Raw genomic sequence first — 18,573 nt, 5'->3', positions numbered from 1 at the left:
TCTAATTTTATTAACTTCTGGGGGAGATGGGAATCTCAGACCTATCTCTCCCAATTGCATTATACTAAATCTCTCCAAATTGCTCATTTTCATTTCCCCACACTGTCATCCACACTATGGAAAATCCTGACCAGCTGTAGCCCCCAAACACTGTCTTCCGACCATTAGTACCTACTAAGGAAACATCTAATGATCATCACTGACCACCAAGAGCACAACCGTAAACTGTTATTAATTCTGATAGTCCTTAATATGTGACATTATTCTACATTGCTCATTATGTTCTCAGAACATCCTCTATGAAGCTAAGCCAAGAGACAGCAACTTATCACAGACGATTCAGGACACTTAATGGCTGTGTGGAAATTTGAACCCGGCTCTCCCACATCCATGGTCAATGCTACGAATTTCCACTTAGCAAGTGTAACTATTGCAAGTCATTACAGTCATGATTGGCCATGAAAACCAAGAGGAGTCAACCAAACATGACAGCATGCCATGAGATTTATAACTGCTGTCAAAAGTAAATGGTCAAAAAAAATACAGCATTGCAAGCCTGGAAACATCCAGGATACTTCCCCTAACCCCACTGTCTTGCTCCTCAACTTGATCAAAAGCCGTCATCAGGGATGTAAAAAACAGAGACAGAGAGAGAGAGAGAGAGAGAGAGAGAGAGAGAGAGAGCGCTATGTACTTCTCTCTGCTACTCTCAACAACCAGGGACCTGCTCCTGGCCACCATATTGACAGACATGTTTGAGGAAAATAGAATGGTCACTATAAGCACAACAGAAAAAACAAAACATGCTGAAATAGTTACCTGCAGTGGGTAATTTATTATTTTTTAAGCTGCAGGCAAGCAGTATTGCAGAAATGCTTCTGGTGCTTTGGGGCTGGAGAGCAGAAGATAAGCACAACTACGTCTTCTGCTATCAGGCCAGGGAACCCAGGGCCACTGGGAGGCTTCCTCCCAGGAAGAATATTAAGGCAATGGGGAGACCAACCTGGCCCCACCCTGCCTGAGTAGACACGCAGTTCCAGCCGCTGGTTGCCCCAGGGAGCGCAGAAGCAAGCAAGGGCCACTCTGGAGTCTGGTCCCTTCCACTGGCTGAAGGACCGAGAGCCACCCATTGCTATTCAGGCAACACCACCAACAAAGGAAGAACAACCTGGCCCAGGTAGATGCAAGTGCTCTCCAAGAGCTCACCTTGAAAAGCTCCTCCCCCTCCAGTCCCTTTTCTTGGTGCCTCCTGCTCTTTTAGTCTAGCCACTTTGGGAGACAGCAATTATCTAAAAAGTGGGATAAGAAATATAGTAAATAAATGAGATAATGCTGGATAACTCCAGGGCAGCTGGGCAGGAAGGAGGCTGGAAAAATTAAAATGTGCCGTGGTGCTTCAGAGGCTCATTCCAGCACATGAAAAGCTGGTGCTGCTTATAAGCACCAATAAATCATTTTGGCCATCCAGTTCTCTCTCTTAGCGGAAGACAGCTTTTTATCAACAAGTCAACCTGCATGTGTGGTCTGAATGAGGCTGCTGAACGCCAACTGTTCTCATCTCCAGTGCAATTATTGCCTCAGCCTGCACGGGTAACTCACTCAAGATTGCCAAGGTACATTCCCTTGCCTGTGAGTAAGGGTGAAAAAACTCACTCAGGCTGCCTTCATTTATTTATTTAATTGTGTTTATTACATTTATACATCACCTTTATATTCCAAGGATCTCAAGGTGGTGCACATGGTCCTCCTCCTCCCCATTTCATCCTCACAGCAACCCTGTGAAGTAGGTTAGGGTAAAAAGATGGTGACTGGCCCAAGGTCACCCAGTGAGCTTCATGGCTTAGTGGGAATTCAAACCCTGCTCTCCCAGGTCATAGTCCAACATTCTAACCATTACACCACATTGGCTCGTCTCAGCTTCTGGTGTTCCTTAGGCTTAAACAGGAAAATGTTCCCTGGTTCTATCAAGCCATACTTAAAACAGGTTCCCAAGTCTCTGCCTAGGGTGGCCAACTTTTTTTTTTAATTTAATCTGACACCAGGAAGCAGCCAGAGAAATTTATTAAATTATTATTATCAAAATAATGTATATACCATCTTTCATTTTGAGAAGAAAAATCAAGGCATTTCGAAACACGTAAAAGCCAACAGCAAAATCACAAGTAAAAGCCAACAGCAAAAAACAATACACATTATAAAAATACAGCTACCCATAATCAAAATACACAGTATAAAATTTCATCGACAACATTAAAAATGCATAATTAAAATGTATAATGAACAAGCCCATTGAATGGCATAACAGTTACAACATCAATTAGAACAGGTAAACTCCTCAATTTTCAAAAGTGGCAAGCATTCACCAACAGCGTCCCTATTCAGCCTATTGGTCCTCATACATCCAAGGACTGGTACAGCTTCTGCACAGCCTCTCCTGACTCAGAGGTAACAGAGAAACATCCTGATGATTACTCCAAATGGCTTCATACAGATGTTAAAATAGCACCTTGTGGCACCCCACAGCGAAGCTGCCAGGATGCAGACACATCCTGGCCGCCAATCTGGCTTCAGGGCTAAATTGAAGGTGTTCCTACTAAGATAGAATTCTCTATACAGCTCAGAAACCCAGTTACTTCAGAGACCACCTTATCTCTTGTAACTTAAAGCTTTCAAGCTGCAAAGTTCGGCTAATAATTATACTTACAATTGACATCCATTTGCTAAAATGGATTCTCTGCCCGCCCCTGAAAATAACACACGGGGAAATTTCCCACCCCACAACAGTGGCCACATCACTGCCATTTTCAGGAAGCTAAATCAGGTTGCCCAGCAGTGCCAAATATCACTCTCCTGTGGCAAGAGTACAGCATGCTCAACAACGTACGGAGCACAAACTGCCCTCACTGTTGTAAGGTTGACAAATTCAGCTTCTCTGGGTTTAGATTTTGGATTGCCTGGGTAAAAAAATGTTACACGTTGAGGGTGATAGACCATTCATAATCTGGCACCACATACAGAGATTGGATGAATGGCATTTGACAGATGATGGTGGTTCGCTGTGTTGGTCAATATGAGCTGACAAATGCTAAGCATTTCTTCCATTTTTTTCTCCCACTGAATCTTCAAGGGAGGAAACCTTACTCCATTAATATAAATGTATTTCTGTATTGTAGTATATTTTTATTTATGTATTTATTTTCAATTATTATTACATTTATATCCCACATTTTCTCCAAAGAGCTCAAGGTGGCACAAGCACTTCTTCCCCTCTTCCATTTTTATCCTCACAACAACCCTGTGAGGTAAGTTAGTCTGAGAGAGAGAGTGACTGGCCCAAAGTTACCCAGAGATCTTCATGGTCAAGTGGGGGTTTGAACCCTGGTCTCCCAAGTCATCAAGCTCCACTTTATCCTTAAATGTAGAACTATACCTGCGTCCCCCACCCCACAAAAAAGTATTGTTCTCTTGCCATCTTCAAACCTAAGCCCTCAACTGAAACAAATAGACCCACTGCGTTTAACTAATAATCTGCTTAGGTTGCAATCTTTTACACACTTACCTGGAAGTAAATCCTGCTGAAGCCAATGCGACTTACTTCCATGTAGACAAAAGATCACGATTTAGTTATTATTCTTTCTTTTATCTACATTTCTATGATTCTATGGAAACATAATATAGTTATCCCTAAGTTTTTTTTTTTTAAAGGTAAAGGGACCCCTGACCATTAGGTCCAGTCGTGACCGACTCTGGGGTTGCGGCACTCATCTTGCTTTATTGGCCAAGGGAGCCGGCGTTTGTCCGCAGACAGCTTCCGGGTCATGTGGCCAGCATGACTAAGCCGCTTCTGGCGAATCAGAGCAGCGCATGGAAACGCCGTTTACCTTCCCGCCGGAGCGGTACCTATTTATCTACTTGCACTTTGTGCTTTTGAACTGCCAGGTTGGCAGGAGCAGGGACCGAGCAACGGGAGCTCACCCCGTCACAGGGATTCGAACTGCCGACCTTCTGATTGGCAAGTCCTAGGCTCTGTGGTTTAACCCACAGCGCCACCCGCATTTTTTATTTTACTTTTTATAAAATATCCCAAACTTCAGTATTTTTCTTTAAATGAACACATTAACCAAAGTCCAACAAAAGGAATCAAAGGGGCCAGTAAACACTCTCCTGTGTTTCACCCACCACCTTGCTCTCCAGGGGGTCCCCAATGGAGCATTGCTTGCAGGGAGATGCTTCCAGTCTATGCTTCACAATTTTTTTCTCCTGCTCCATCAATCCCCACTCATACACAGTCAGCCCGTTACCCACAACAACATAGCAAGGGTGGACATGGGCAGTTATGAGAATCATACAGACGGTGAGCATATGCAAAACATTTGCCTTGAACTGCTGGTGGTGGTGGGAAGGAGAAAAAAAGGGAAACAGGTGAGTCACAGTGTTTACATAGCAGGGAGAATTCACCCAGCTGGCCAGGTTCCTGTTTCCCTAGTGATCAGAACCAGCAGCAAAAAACGGGCAGGAGCAAAGCAGGAGGCTGAGAGAGGCTTCTGCCAAACCACGGCTCTCTGGAAGAAGGCTGGATGGGGATCAGAGAGTCTTCCGTGGTCTGGGAAGCAGATGCTGCAGATAGTCTTTGGTTACAAAGGAAACAAATGCAGAGGGAGAGGCATGCCTGTGCTTTGGACAACACAGACTGGAAAAGATCTATGGAAGAGACCTATCAATGGACAGGGATAATGGCAGTACATGTAATCCACCTGAATATATGAAGCTGCCTTAGACCAGGTCAGGCCATTGATTCGTCAAGCCCACTATTATCCACACCAGCCTTTGCAAAGCAGGTGCATTTTAGTTATTTTGGACTACAGGTCCCATCATCCAGCGTATTGGCTGGAGCAGGTGCATCAAAATATCTGGAGGGAGCCAGATTGGGGAAGGCTGGTCTACTCCAACTGAAAATAGCCCTCCAGGACCTCCAGCATAGGTATTTCCCATCACCTGCTACTAGAGGTTCTTTTAATGGGAGATGCCATTAATCAGGGACCTTTTGCATTCAAAGCACATGTTCTGCTTTTTCAAAAAGGTTGCAGCCCTCATTCACCTGTTTTGCACAGGCGTCTCCAAATTTGAAGCCCAGGTCCTTGCACACTCAAAGCAAGAATTATGCTCCTAAAACTCAACACTTAAGTATTGGCACTTAGTGTGTTCTAGAGAACCCTGGGGTTCCTCAGAAGCTTGTTAGGCATACCTCAGTGAGATCAATAATGGTGGACTGATTTCCTGAATGAGTATTATGCTCACCGCAACACATCTTTTCCTGCAATGCTCAATGGCAGGGGAGCATCAAGTGTGGTGTGTTATGAAAGAGCGCCCACTGCTCACGCAGGGTAGGGGTTGGGCCCAATCGCAAGTCCATGTAAGTCAAGTTTCCAGAACACTGTGACATCCCCAGAATGTGCTATACCATTATTTGGCTCCTTGGTAGATGATCAGATGTGAAAAGAGCATCCAGTGGGAAAAGGGTCTAAGGCAGGGGTCGACAACCTAAGGCCGATGGGGGTCATGTAACCGGCCCATGGACCCCCACCGCCCGCTCGGGGACCCCACCGCCTGATTGGTTGACTCCCGTGCGTCAAGCTAAACCGGCGCGGACCGCCTTCTGCGATGCTAGGCGGCTTCCCATTGGAAGCTCCTGCAGCCAATGGGAAGCCGCCCAGCATCGCAGAAGGCGGTCCCCGCTCCGCGCCGGTCCTGCAGCCAATGGGAAGCTGTGTATGCCTCCGCCGTGCCAGAAGGAGCGTTTGCACATGCGCACACATGTATGCACACTCTCTGGCCCACCACAGCATCTGCGGGACCGTGAACCGGCCCAAGCCACAAAAACTTTGCCGACCTCTGGTCTAAGGGAACCTTTTTGAAGGGGAGTTTGTCAATCATACTTCCAAGAGGTGCGGACCAGGCTTTTCAGCTGATGAATCTGAATCAGTTCACCCACCACCTTGCTCTCCAGGGGGTCCCCAATGGAAAAGGCAGAGGGAATACTGGGGCCACCATATGCGGCTCCAACCCAAAGCACTGCCGCTTTAAAGCCTTTGAAACCTCACTTAACATTGATAGATGCTTGACCACCAAAGAGTTCAGCTGCCTTTCCCCAGGAGCTCTCCAGACGCTGAACAACTGCTGCTCCAGGTTTGATGGTCAGCACCTTGCAGACTCACAGCTCAACAAGAACTGGAGAGTGAGTTCAGGCGGCACAAGACAAGTTATCACTACTGCAAATCTCACTAGCATGAAATGCAACACACTAAGAGTTCATTTGAAGATGCTGCAAATATCATCAGCATGTGCTGCCACATGACATTAATAATGCAGTTTCCTATCCCTTAATCTTTTATAGCTTCCATAAAGTGGAGGGGGCAGCTGTGGTTTCTTCCACCACCATGAAACTCTCAATACAGCCAAGGCTGCAAAACTGAAAATAATGCAATCTCTAGAACCGTTGCTCTTATGAAATACCGCTGCTGCCGAGACCCTTTCTAAGTTAATGATCTGAAGCCACTAAACCATTTCACAAAGCCCAGCTCAGCTCTTTGCTTTTCTGATGCAATCCGCTCCAAAACAATTTTATCTGTGACAAAGTCCAGATTTCAGCAACCCCCTTTTCCCACTTGCTCATTTGGTAGGTACAAAATAGGGTTAATTATCTCTTGCCTACGGCTCTGCTGATACTGTGCACTGCTATTGGGTAACACGGGTGTCCATCATGTTTAGGAAGTGACTGCAAGAAGGAAGGCTTCGCTGCATTACAGCTTGTACACGGAAGGAAGAAAACACAGCAAGCAGGCCAGCAAGTTGCGGGTTTTGCCGGTGCAGAAGCAGCAAGGTAAATGAATTAAATACTAAACCACATCAGGCTGACTGGGCTAGTGGTTTGAGCAGGGCTGCAGTGTCAAAACAAGAGGGCCTCAGAATCCCATCCACAAAAAGAGGCACAAACTTTCCACCTTAAGAGGATGGAATACTCTATTTTCTGCTTCTTTCTCTATTTCCAAGAACCTTTTTTTTAAAAAAGAAGCCGGCAAGGAGATTGAAGGGAAGCAGAATCGTGTGTGTGAGAGGCAGCCAAATAACAGAGGTCCTCTACGGCCTGCCCTTGGCAGAAGGATTTTTGCTTGCTTAGCTAATTCCTGATTTGCAAAGGTCTCTTTTCTTAGGACGTTCCCCCTAAGACGGTTTCCCCCTTGCTTAGTTTTGAAAGAAGAGGAACAGCTTTGGAAAACAGGAAGGAGAAAGTTTCGGATTGCTTGAAGTGATTTTGTGTTTGGAAGCATCTCAGTTCTACAACTGGGAAGGGGGAGTTCCTCTAGCGTCTAACGAATTGGCATTGTTAGCACAGGTTGTGCTTTTTTGTGCATGTGCTTAAAGTGCTTCACGCAGTTACCTTGGTCATTCATGGAGGATACCTCAGTCAACAACTATCAGTGGTTATTTCGATCCTCCATGTTCAGAGGCAGCGTGCCCCGAATGTCAGTTGCTAGGGGCAACAGTGGGAGACGGCTGCTGCCTTTGAGCGCTGCTTGTGAGCTCTTGAGGTACATCCAAATGAATGCCACGGGAAGGATGATTCTGGCCTAAACAGATGCTTAGTGTGATCCTGGAGGGTTCTGCTTACATGTAAAGTAAAGCATGTGTAGCACCATCTTATAGGTGATGGGGCTGAAGCTGAAAGACTCTTGGCTTGCCAAGATAACCCAATGGGTGCCTTTCGAAACCCTTCCCATCCCTCTTCCAGTGTTAGAAACTCAGATATATAAGCTAGGCACCGAACAGCACCTTAAACCAAGGTTACAGTTGCCAAAACAGAATGCCTGGTTGCCATTTTTGGGCCGAACGGCTTGAAAGTGATATTTTTCAATACAGCGGTACCTCGGGTTACAGACGCTTCAGGTTACAGACTCTACTAACCCAGAAATAGTACCTCGGGTTAAGAACTTTGCTTCAGGATGAGAATAGAAATCGTGTGCCAGCGTCGCGGCGGCAGCAGGAGGCCCCATTAGCTAAAGTGGTACCTCAGGTTAAGAACAGTTTCAGGTTAAGAACGGACCTCCAGAACGAATTAAGTTCTTAACTGAAGGAACCACTGAATGACTTTTTGGTTCCTGAAATTCATTCTGATTGTGCAGATAAGATGTAATGGATAGAATTCTACAGATGTGTTGCTAGTGTGTGAAAACAAGTCAAGATCAAATGATCCCCAGGCATGCACATCCACATGGTGGAGACGTCAGGCACCGTCCTGGCATCTGGCTGAAAGTGGCCGATAGCCAGGTGCAAAATGTGCCTGCTGCTGTTCACAACAGACTTTGGTCTCTTGTCAGGGGAATGCTCTCAACCCAGAGGTTGCTTCCCATTTCCCCACCATCTTTCTTAGCGCACAGCCAAGTTTCTAGTCACGGCAGAGTGCCAGACTTATTGGACACTCTATTATCTAAAGCAGAGACAGAGAACCTGTGGATGTCCACGAACATCAAGAAGGCAACTCTCATCAGTCCCAGCCAGCACTGCCCATGGTAATAGATAACAAGAGTTGTCCCACAACATCTGGCAGGTCCTTATAACTGGTCTAAATGAAAGATGGTGGAATTCACAGAAAGTTCTCCCTCCCCAAACATCTACTTCTTTCCTAATTTTTTTTTTTAAAAGAGCATTCCCCCCCCCCCACGGCAGTCTATCCTCCCTCTCATACGAGATACTCTGGCCTGTATTCTGGACAGGTGTCACCAGGTTGTAAAATACACAAAGCCCTACTCCGCATATCCTATTATGATTCTCAAACAGCAGCTCCATTTTTTAGGCTGACCGTTTTTGAAACTTTGAGACTTTGAAGAGCCTGGAGAGCTGCTATTCCAAAAAAAGGTTGAAGCCTGCTGGGTTTCTGCAAGTCCTTTAGTGGACCTAAAACAACTCTATGCTTAATCATGTCTATACATGACAAATAATGGTTGCTTTTCTAGCTAGTCCCCTCTCAGAACTGTAATGGGGATCATAAGCTGACCTGGCCAAAAGTTACAACGCCAGCCATGTTTACTTTCCATAGGGATGCTTTTCTGTAGGAGCAAGACCCGGGGAAAGGGCTCTTTAATCCCCTTCTCTCCCACAAGAGCAGCAACAGATGCTTTGGTTTCATTCTCCCGTTATACATGTTAATCTATCAGGGTGCATAAGCGAAAGTACATAAGAGGCAAAAACTCTGGCAAAGGCTATGCTCACACTGGAGAGTGGAGAGCCCTGAGCCTGTGTCTTGGCTTGAGAGAAATCAGCAGAGGAGCCTGCAAGGAGTTCTCAGGTCACTAACTGCCCATCCATTGTCTAACCAGTAAGGAAGCAGTGTACTGCACCAATATTAAACCAGTGGGCAAGTTATATTGGCCCTCACTGTGCCAGTATTCACTGAATTCTTTTGATTTGAATCGCGTGAGATTTTTGGAAGTCTCCCTGGTGGCCCTGTGAGAACAGATGATTTAGATACACTCCCTAGTTGAAAATTTCAACTATGAGCTGTCATAAGAAGGTATGACCAATTAAAGCAGTCCACAGTAGTTCACAGATTGCAGAGATTAAGTGATTTGAGGAAAGCGAAACTCCCTTTTCTTTTGCAATAGATTCCACTGCTGCAGAACCCAGTTCAAGCGGCTTCCCTCCATCGGTGTCTGTTGCATGCTTCCCACATTCCTACCAAAGCCTGCTGTGCATGCCATCAAGATGCATGGAGATTAGATTTTGCTGAATGGACTCATTTGAAGTTAGCTGGCCAGGATGCATGCATGCTACCACTGAAAGTGCAAAGAGCACAATGACTCAGAGGCACCTCATATCCAGAGTCCCTAAAAGGAGTTAATCTGCCGACTCATTCGGCAAGGCTGAAATTCCTCGAACCCAAAGCCAAACTTCCCCGACCGCAAGCAGAGTACGGGAGCTCATTCTACTCCTAAAGTACAATTACACATTCATCCGTGAAAAACAAAACAACATTTAAACTTACTATAAGGAAGTCCAGAATAGATTTCACACCAACCTACCCACATCGCACAACTGCTCATGCATGTGCAACCTATGCGGCAAGCTGTGAATGTCACAGCCCCTCTGGCACTAAATAAATTCCAGTATAACTCCCCCAGCCCTTCACATATTCATCATTCTCAGCCTTCCCATAAGGCAGGTTGGTATGGTTATTCCCCTGACTACTGAAAGTGAGACTGATGAACTGAATTGATTGGAGGGCTGCAGTGAGACATGAAACCAGGAGTTTCCTTGGTTTTAACAATATTAGACTCGGGGGCACTGGGTAGATTCCACTAGCAGCAAACAAGAATATATAAACTCCTGCTCACACACTCATCAAACATAAAGGTATCCAGAAATGTAACCATGTTAATTTGTTGCAAAAAAAGTGGCTTTGGATTAGCAATATACTTTCAATTTATGCCGGGGTTACAATCCGCGGAAAATGAGTAAAGCCAAAATCGTGTATAGTCAAAACACACTGGGTGCAATGGCGGGTGGGATTGCCAAAGTTCCCCCCCGTATATGTGTGTATATGTGTGTGTGTGTGTATATATGCCAAGTGCTTAAAGTGAAATGCACTTAAATTGCGAGTTACCTGTAATTGCAGCACAAATGGCACCTGCAACAAAACGTTGCCATGTGATATGCTCCTTCCATCACCCCACCAAATAGGAAACATAGACTCTGATGGATGGGTCTGGGGTTTACCCCTAGTCAGCTGTGATGCGCGCACGTGCGCACGCATGCACACACACACCCCGTACATGAACAGTGTCTTTTTGGCTACATAAGCTCAGCTCTAGAGTAATTTCATAGACCAGGATCCAGTTCATTGTATAAATTATAAGATTACACGGTGCATATATAAAATATAGCCACACGGGAACATGGCTATGAACAAAGTTTTTGTAAACAGTGGGGCCAAGAGGCCATGAAATGCAAACAGGTGCACCACTGCTTACAAACATGTACCTGTGGATGTTCACAACCTGCCAATAGAGGGGAGACATTTCACATGCCACTAAGTGTTGCACTTTTAAGGTGTCAGGAAATCTAATCTATCTAATGCTTTACAGTATAACATAAGCAAAACGGTAGGTCTCTGCTCTCACAAGTTTCTACACGCGCACACATATATCACACAGGCATAAAACTAGCTATTTGCTTGAAATAACCTAGGTATCACCTCCATGTGCCCTACAGAGACACCTGTAAGTTGGAAGATAATAGGGTTTCTCCCTTTGCCCCCTTTTATGGTGTCTGAACCACAAAATGATTCACGTAAGCATGTAGGGGTAGGCAGTGAAAGCGGTATCTGAGCTGGTGTGACATTTGTGGTTTTACCTAAGAGATCAAGAGCATGTAACAATCATATATGCAGGCTGTCTATGCAGTTCTACAATGTGGTAGTTGTAGTTAAGAAGTATTTTTTACAGAATATTGTATGTATGGTGTAGCAGTTAGTGTGACAAGCTAGGACCAGGTGGGCATAGATCAGCTCCCCATTAAGCCAGGAAGCTCCCTGATGACCATGGACCATTCTCTAAGCCAAAAATATACATCAGAAGGGGTGTCAAAGGTCATTCAGTCCAAGCCCCTGCTACAGCATCCCTGATAGGTGATGACCGACCACCCAGCCTCTGTGTAAAATCTTGTAATAGAAAGTCTGCCACATTGCAAGCCATCTATTCAACTATCAAACAGCTTGTGTGGCCAAGAAGTTCATCCACATCCTTTGCTCTGTGATCTGTTTGACAGCTTTCCAATATCTTAAGAAGGCTGTCAGACTACCTCTTCATAATATCTTCTACAGGCTGAACATTTTATTGTGTTCTTGTTTTGTATTTTGATGTTGTGAACTGCCCTCTGATCTTTGGATGAAGGGCAGTATACAAATATAATTATTATTCTTTTTCTAAACTGCTTTACCCTTTCCTTACAAGACCTTGTCTCAATGCCCTTCCCAATTTTTGTCACTCTCCTTTTGACAAGCACCAGGGCTGTTGCAAAATTTGGAGGTTCAGAGCGGGGGGCGGGCATGGCTGTGTGTATGTTATCCTTAGCTTCTTCTAGTGCAGTTGGGAGACAAATGAAATAGAACATATTATTACAGTGAATAATATAACAGAGATAAAGTCTTGCCTTCTGGCTTCTTGAGCTGCTCTGGTGTGCAATAAATACATTTATATAGATACTTTACCGTATGCCAATTTGAAAAGCAGCAACATTTTGGGAGCATAAAATAGCCTTACAGGCTACAGTGACTATGTGTCCTCCTTCACAGAGGACAGTCCTCTGTATCTGAATCTGAAGAGTCATGTATTTGAAAGGCTGTGCCATTCAAGTACAATGTAAAGAAGAAATCATAAGAAGGAAGACAAAGGAAAGTACTGAAGGTGCCCATTAACATTAGCAGCTGAGCAGCAGAAAGGTCACCTGGCCACATTGTTCTTCACCACGACAAAATGTATTTCTATTGAAATTATAGTCGTTATTTCAATTTCAAGAGGCTTTTAAGAGCTGCTAATGTAAGCATTCACTAACTTAGAGCAGTTCAATTTTACAATTTATTTGCATTGGTTGCTGGTGTTTAAGTTTGTTGGTTGAATTTGCTGTATTAGCCTCATAAAAGGTAAAGGGTAAAGGGACCCCTGACAATTAAGTCCAGTCATGAATGACTCTGAGGTTGCGGCGCTCATCTTGCTTTAAAGGCCGAGGTAGCTGGCGTTTGTCCACTTCCACAGACAGTTTTTTGGGTCATGTGGCCAGCATGACTAAGCCACTTCTGGAGAAACCAGAGCAGCGCACGGAAACGCAGTTTACCTTCCCACCAGAGTGGTACCTATTTATTTACTTGCACTTTAACATGCTTTCGAACTGCTAGGTTGGCAGGAGCTGGGAACGAACAACAGGAGCTCACCCCGTCATGGGGATTCAAACCACCGACCTTTCCATCAGCAAGCCCAAGAGGCAGAGTGGTTTAACCCACAGCGCCACCCGCATCCCAATTAGCCTTGTAGAATCATATAATTGTAGAGTTGGAAAGGACCACAAGGGTCATCTAGTCCAACCCCTCCTGCAAGGAAGGAATCTTTTGCCCAACAAGGGTCTCAAACCCACAACCCTGAGATTAAGAGTCTCATGCTCAACTGACTAAGCTATCCCAACTTCAGTATGTGTGCTTTGTTTATTCATCATCATGAATAAACTGTTTAGTTAGTTTGTTACTAATCTGCTAGCCACCTGTGAACATAAACCTACGTTGAAGGGGCAGGATAAAAACGCTATACAGTGGTACCTCTAGATACGAATGGGATCCGTGCGTCGCTTTTCACTGCTTCTGCACATGCACATGACGTCATTTTGAGCGTATGTGCAAGCGGAGAAACCCGGAAGTAACGTGCTCCGTTACTTCCGGGTTGCCGCGGAGTGCAACTCGAACGCGCTGAACACCAAGCGTATTCAACCAGAGGTATGACTGTATGATTCTAAGGAGGAGGGGTGGTGGGCTGAAGCTGACAGACAGCGCCCCCCCCCCACTAATGGACCAGCTTCCCCTCCCAAAATAATAATAATAATAATAATAATAATAATAATAATAATAATAATAATAATAATAATAATTTATTATTTATACCCCGCCCATCTAGCTGGGTTTCCCCAGCCACTCTGGGTGGCTTCCAACAAAATATTAAAATACAACAACCTATTAGACATTGAAGCTCCTCTAAACAGGGCTGCCTTCAGATGTCTTCTAAAAGTCAAACAAACTCTGATCCACACAGGGGCCACTCTGGGCGGCTTCCAACAGAATATTAAAATACAATAACCTATTAAACATTAAAGCTTCCCTAAACAGGGCTGCCTTCAGATGTCTTCTAAAAGTCAAACAAACTCTGATCCACACAGGGGCAGGGAAGAGAGGAGAGAGAACTTCATACCTAGATAGATAGATATGGCGTGGCAGACTTTATTTTGCCACCACGTGCTTGGCTCCAGCAATGACTCAGCAAATTCCTCCCTTTAGCCTTTTCCCTCTCTCTCTCTCTGACCCCTCCCATCTAGGCTCCTCCCCCTCCCTTCCACAAGGCGGCGCATGCGCGAGCCGGCACAGCGCGCGGCCCAATCCCGGACCTCCCTCCGTCCCCTCAGCGGTCCAACCGAATTCGCCTCTGTTTTTCTTCCCCTCACGAAACAACAAAGCCGCGCCGCCGCCAACCGCCGCCACTCCAGTCAGTCAGTCAGTCGCTCGTTTGCCTTACCTTGGACTAGGCGGGCGGGAGCGCGGGGAGGGCGGGAGCGCGCGCGCGCACCCGCGGCTACTCTTCCCCCCCCCTCCTTCTACCCGCCGGACAGAGAAGCGTGAGGCGAAAACTGGCGAAGGGGCCTCGCAACGGCCGGCCGGGCTCGCGCCTCGCCTCCCCTCAGCGCAGCGGCCTCGCTCTGGCCTCCTCTCCCTGGCGCGCGCGTGCTGCGAGTGAGTGAAAGTCAAGTTCTCCTCCCCGCCCCCATCGGGGACGGGAGGGAGGGAGGGTGGGAGGGGAGGGGAGGCCGGGAGGGAGAACAGCGGCAGCAACAAGCGCGCGCCGAAGCTCCTCCTCCCTCTCGAGCCGCCCAGCCAATCGGGGCTCGGGCCGCTTTCCGGAGACGGGTTGTCACCCGAGCCTCGCCACGGTAGACGTCAGCGAGCCTGGGGCGGGGCAAGGGAGCCAAAGCCACGCCCTCTCGCTCCTGCTTCTCTCCCTCCTCCCGGCTCTTCCTTCCTGGCTCCCGCCCACCCGCCGTACTTGGCGTAGCCACGCCCACTGAAGAACGTTCATTCATGCGGGGGAAGGAAGCGCGGGAAAAGCGGGTGAATGGAGCTGGGTGGTCTCCGTCGGCAAGGCGCGTGTGTTTCCTGATGGTTTTGTTTCTGTTGAAGGGGAGGGGAGGAAGAGACTTTAAGGCTGGTGGTTGGAAGGCGGCGTTAGAAGCCACATCAGATACATTATTATCATAGAATTGTAGAGTTGGAAAGGAACCCAAGGTTCAACCCGTCCCGCCTCGCCCCCCCCTTCAATGCAGGGGTCCCAGCTAAGGCATCCATAACAGATTGCCAAAATAATAGCAATTGCCAGGGCTATTGTAGTGCTGCTGTCAATTACAGTGAAAGACCTACACTAGCTCCCAGTACATTTCCGAGCACAAATGAAAGTGTTGGTGCTCACCTTTAAAGCCCTAAACGGCTTCAGTCCAGTATACCTGAAGGAGCGTCTCCACCCCCATCATTCTGCCCAGACACTGAGGTCTAGTCCCGAGGGCCTTCTGGCAGTTCCCTTGCTGCGAGAAACCAAGTTACAGGGAACCAGGCAGAGGGCCTTCTCGGTAGTGGCACCCGCCCTCCCACTGGATATCAAAGAGAAACTACCAGACTTTTAGAAGACATCTGAAGGCAGCCCTGTTTAGGGAAGTTTTAATGTTTAATAGACTATTGTATTTTAATATTCTGTTGGAAGCCGCCCAGAGTGGCTGGGGAAACCCAGCCAGATGGGCTGGGTATAAATAATAAATTATTATTATTATTATTATTATTATTATTATTATTATTATTATTATTACAAATCAGCCTGCTGTTTGCAACATTTTTCTTTGTGTGCTCAAGTTATGGTCAAACCGCCACCTGGAGTCCTTTGTCCAGTTCTGGGCACGATAGTTTAAGAAGGATATTGGCAAGGTGGAATGTGTGCAGAGGGGGGTGACCAAGATGATAAAGGGCCAGAGAATCAAGCCTTATGAGGAACAGTTGATGGAGTTGGGTCAAGGGGAGATATGAGAGCCATCTTCAAATATCTAAAGGGATGTCACATGGAAAATGGAGAAACATTTTCTGCTGCTTTGGAGGGTGGGATACAAACAGAAAAGTATGGAGATTATGACTAAATGCTAGCAAGAACTCTCTGACAGTAAGACTCCTTCGGAAGATGGTGGACTCTCCTTCCTTGGAGGTTTTTAAGCAGAGGTTGGATGGCCACCTGTCATGGATGCTTTAGCTGAGATTCCTGCATTGCAGGGGGTTGGGCTAGATGGACCTTGGGGTCCTTACCAGCGCTACAATTCTATCTAAAATCTGCCAAGTGAGAATAACAATTCATAGATCTAATGAAGTGGTCTCTTATTTGTTCTTTCACAATAGCAGTATAGTCTTATACAACCCTTTTCAGACGTAAACTGAGCTCTGCCAGCCTTTTAAGGTTGCTCAGTACCCTTTTCTATGCGGTATAACAGACAGTGTCCCCCCTACCCCCGTTCATTTATGTTACGTTTGTTTCGTTTTATTAAATCAGATTGGTTTGGGATGTCTGCATATTTGAATTCATCCCATAAAAAAAGCTTTAAAAACAATTGTTTTGGATTCACAGTAGGAAAGCACGAAAACACTTTCGCTTTCTATTTCTCCGCAGTGAGATCAAATAAATTAAAGGGTGGGTGGGTGATAGAACAACGCCTGAAAAACAGAGATTGTGTGTGTTCAAGAGCCCTGACTGGGGGAAAGGTAGCAAGTTCTGCCCTAGAGTGATAGTGCTGAATTTTGCACCTTGCGATAATGGCTTTTCTGTGTCGCCCTGTATGTACTGGGGGGGAGGGGGCAAATGCTATGAAACTTAAAGCATAGCCAGTGCAGGTCTACTCAGAAGTAACTAAAGGCTGTGAAGTGTTTACGCTGCTTCTGTTGCAAGGAAAGGACACTTACAAATTGTTCTGTTAGTAGGCTGGCTTTTACTTATCATCACCATCATCAGTTTTGTTGCTGTTTCCTAAATACCAGTAAGTCTCCAGGCAGTGCACACAAAAAAATTAAAAACATATGTTTCAAATAACAACTTTCTTTAAAAAAGCAGGCAAGAATAATTAACAATTGTTGCGCAACAAAAAACAACTCAGCCTCTAAAAAGCAAACAGCGTTACTGTTTGCCACAGCTAAGAATGCAGCCCAGGCATATAAGCCACAGAATCCAGCTCATGGTGTTCCTGGGAGCAGGCTCAAAAAAATATTCTGCTAAAAACAAATACAAGAGCTTATTCTAGGAGGTTTGCGGTGGTGGTGGTGGTGGTTGTTGTTTAGTCATGTCCGACTCTTCGTGACCCTATGGACCAGAGCACGCCAGGCACTCCTGTCTTCCACTGCCTCCCGCAGTTGGTCACACTCATGTTAGTAGCTTCGAGAACACTATCCAACCATCTCGTCCTCTGACGTCCCCTTCTCCTTGTGCCCTCCATCTTTCCCAACATCAGGGTTTTTTCCAGGGAGTCTTCTCTTCTCATGAGGTGGCCAAAGTATTGGAACCTCAGCTTCAGGATTTGTCCTTCCAGTGAGCACTCAGGGCTGATTTCCTTCAGAATGGATAGGTTTGATCTTCTTGCAGTCCATGGGACTCTCAAGAGTCTCCTCCAGCACTGTAATTCAAAAGCATCAATTCTTTGGCAATCAGCCTTCTTTACGGTCCAGCTCTATGTATGGAAGTGAGAGCTGGACCATAAAGGAGGTTTGCAGTAGTGCCATCCAACAGTTGCAAGACGGAAGGCTTTATTCCTTCCTGCTGTTACCATTATCAAGCACAAACACATGGAGGTATGGTTGGGGAGATGGATTTGTTTTAGCTCTCCCAATAGGTGAGCCTAGCTGCAGTAAATAAGGAAGCACAGGTTGCCTGCAAGGTTGTCTGACGTGTGTATATGTTGCTTTTTAAAGCTGCTGCCCTCAAGACTGGTAAAACCAAGTAGGGTATTGAGATGCTAACATAAGGACATAAGCAGGCCAATGGCCCATCTCATTCCTGGTCAGTCACTGACAGTTTAAATCTTAAATGTGAAATTATTATTTTTTTTGTCCTGACATGCAGCACCTTACATTTGTTTACATTGCTTGGCATTCATGTTTACCACCCATTCACTCAGTTTGGGAAAGTCATTTTGGAGCTTTTTCCTGAACAATTTAGTATCGTCAGCAAATGTGACCACCTCATTTCTCACCTGTAACTCTAGAACTTTTACGAACAAGTTAAAAACCACACGTACCAAAACTGCTTCTTAGGACACTCTGCTTAATTTCCTACTTTCATTGTGTCAGTTACTATAGCAGGAATAGGGAACCTGTACTCCTCCAGAAATTTTTGTTGTACTACAACTCCCATCATCCCTGTGCATTGGCCACACTGGCTGGGGCTGATGGCAGTTGAAGTCCGATAATGTTTGGAGGTTCACAGGTTTCCCATCCTTGTTTTAAAGCCTAAAAACCACACTTGGAATTAAAGATCTTAAACAGCTTTATAGGCTCATGTTCAGTTTCCACGCTTGTGAAAGATGCTGGCAGTTAGGGAAGCTGTTTAAAAACTGGCAAGATGTGCTCAGTTTTATTGATCCAGTCAACAGTTCAGCAGCTGCACTTTCGGCTGTGTGAACTTTCTGAATAGTCTTCAAAAGCAGTCTCTTGTGCAGTGCATCGCAGTAGTCTAATGTCAAAGTTACTTGGGT

General features: G+C 45.8%; 2 protein-coding genes across 7 annotated transcripts in view; one reads left to right on the top strand and one right to left on the bottom strand.

Annotated features, from left to right (window-relative positions):
• The window catches only part of MAFK (MAF bZIP transcription factor K), a 31,220-nt gene extending 16,755 nt beyond the window's left edge, over positions 1-14,465 (bottom strand). For 2 of the 3 annotated variants that reach the window (XR_014541524.1, XM_083585937.1), the window contains exon 1: positions 14,325-14,465. The gene's annotated coding sequence lies outside the window, so the exon portion shown is untranslated. Of the gene's footprint in view, positions 1-1,206; positions 1,232-14,324 lie in introns of those variants that run through there. The other variant, XM_083585940.1, reaches the window with a different exon arrangement.
• Positions 6,769-18,573, top strand: part of LOC310749118 (lysosomal alpha-glucosidase-like) — a 39,521-nt gene continuing 27,716 nt past the window's right edge. Inside the window, exon 1 of one of the 4 annotated variants that reach the window (XM_083585600.1) lies at positions 6,769-6,880. Coding sequence is in view for 2 of the 4 variants with exons in the window: in XM_083585598.1 (XP_083441724.1) it covers positions 14,064-14,539 (476 nt within the window). In the remaining 2 variants the exon portion in view is untranslated. Of the gene's footprint in view, positions 6,881-14,048; positions 14,540-18,573 lie in introns of those variants that run through there. The other 3 variants (XM_083585598.1, XM_083585599.1, XM_083585601.1) reach the window with 3 other exon arrangements.

Source organism: Podarcis filfolensis (genome assembly GCF_964270895.1).
Source record: "Podarcis filfolensis genome assembly, chromosome: 14".
Lineage (NCBI taxonomy): Eukaryota > Metazoa > Chordata > Lepidosauria > Squamata > Lacertidae > Podarcis > Podarcis filfolensis.
The sequence above is the reverse complement of the archived record's forward strand: the minus strand, read 5'-3'. Positions and strand labels throughout refer to the sequence as shown.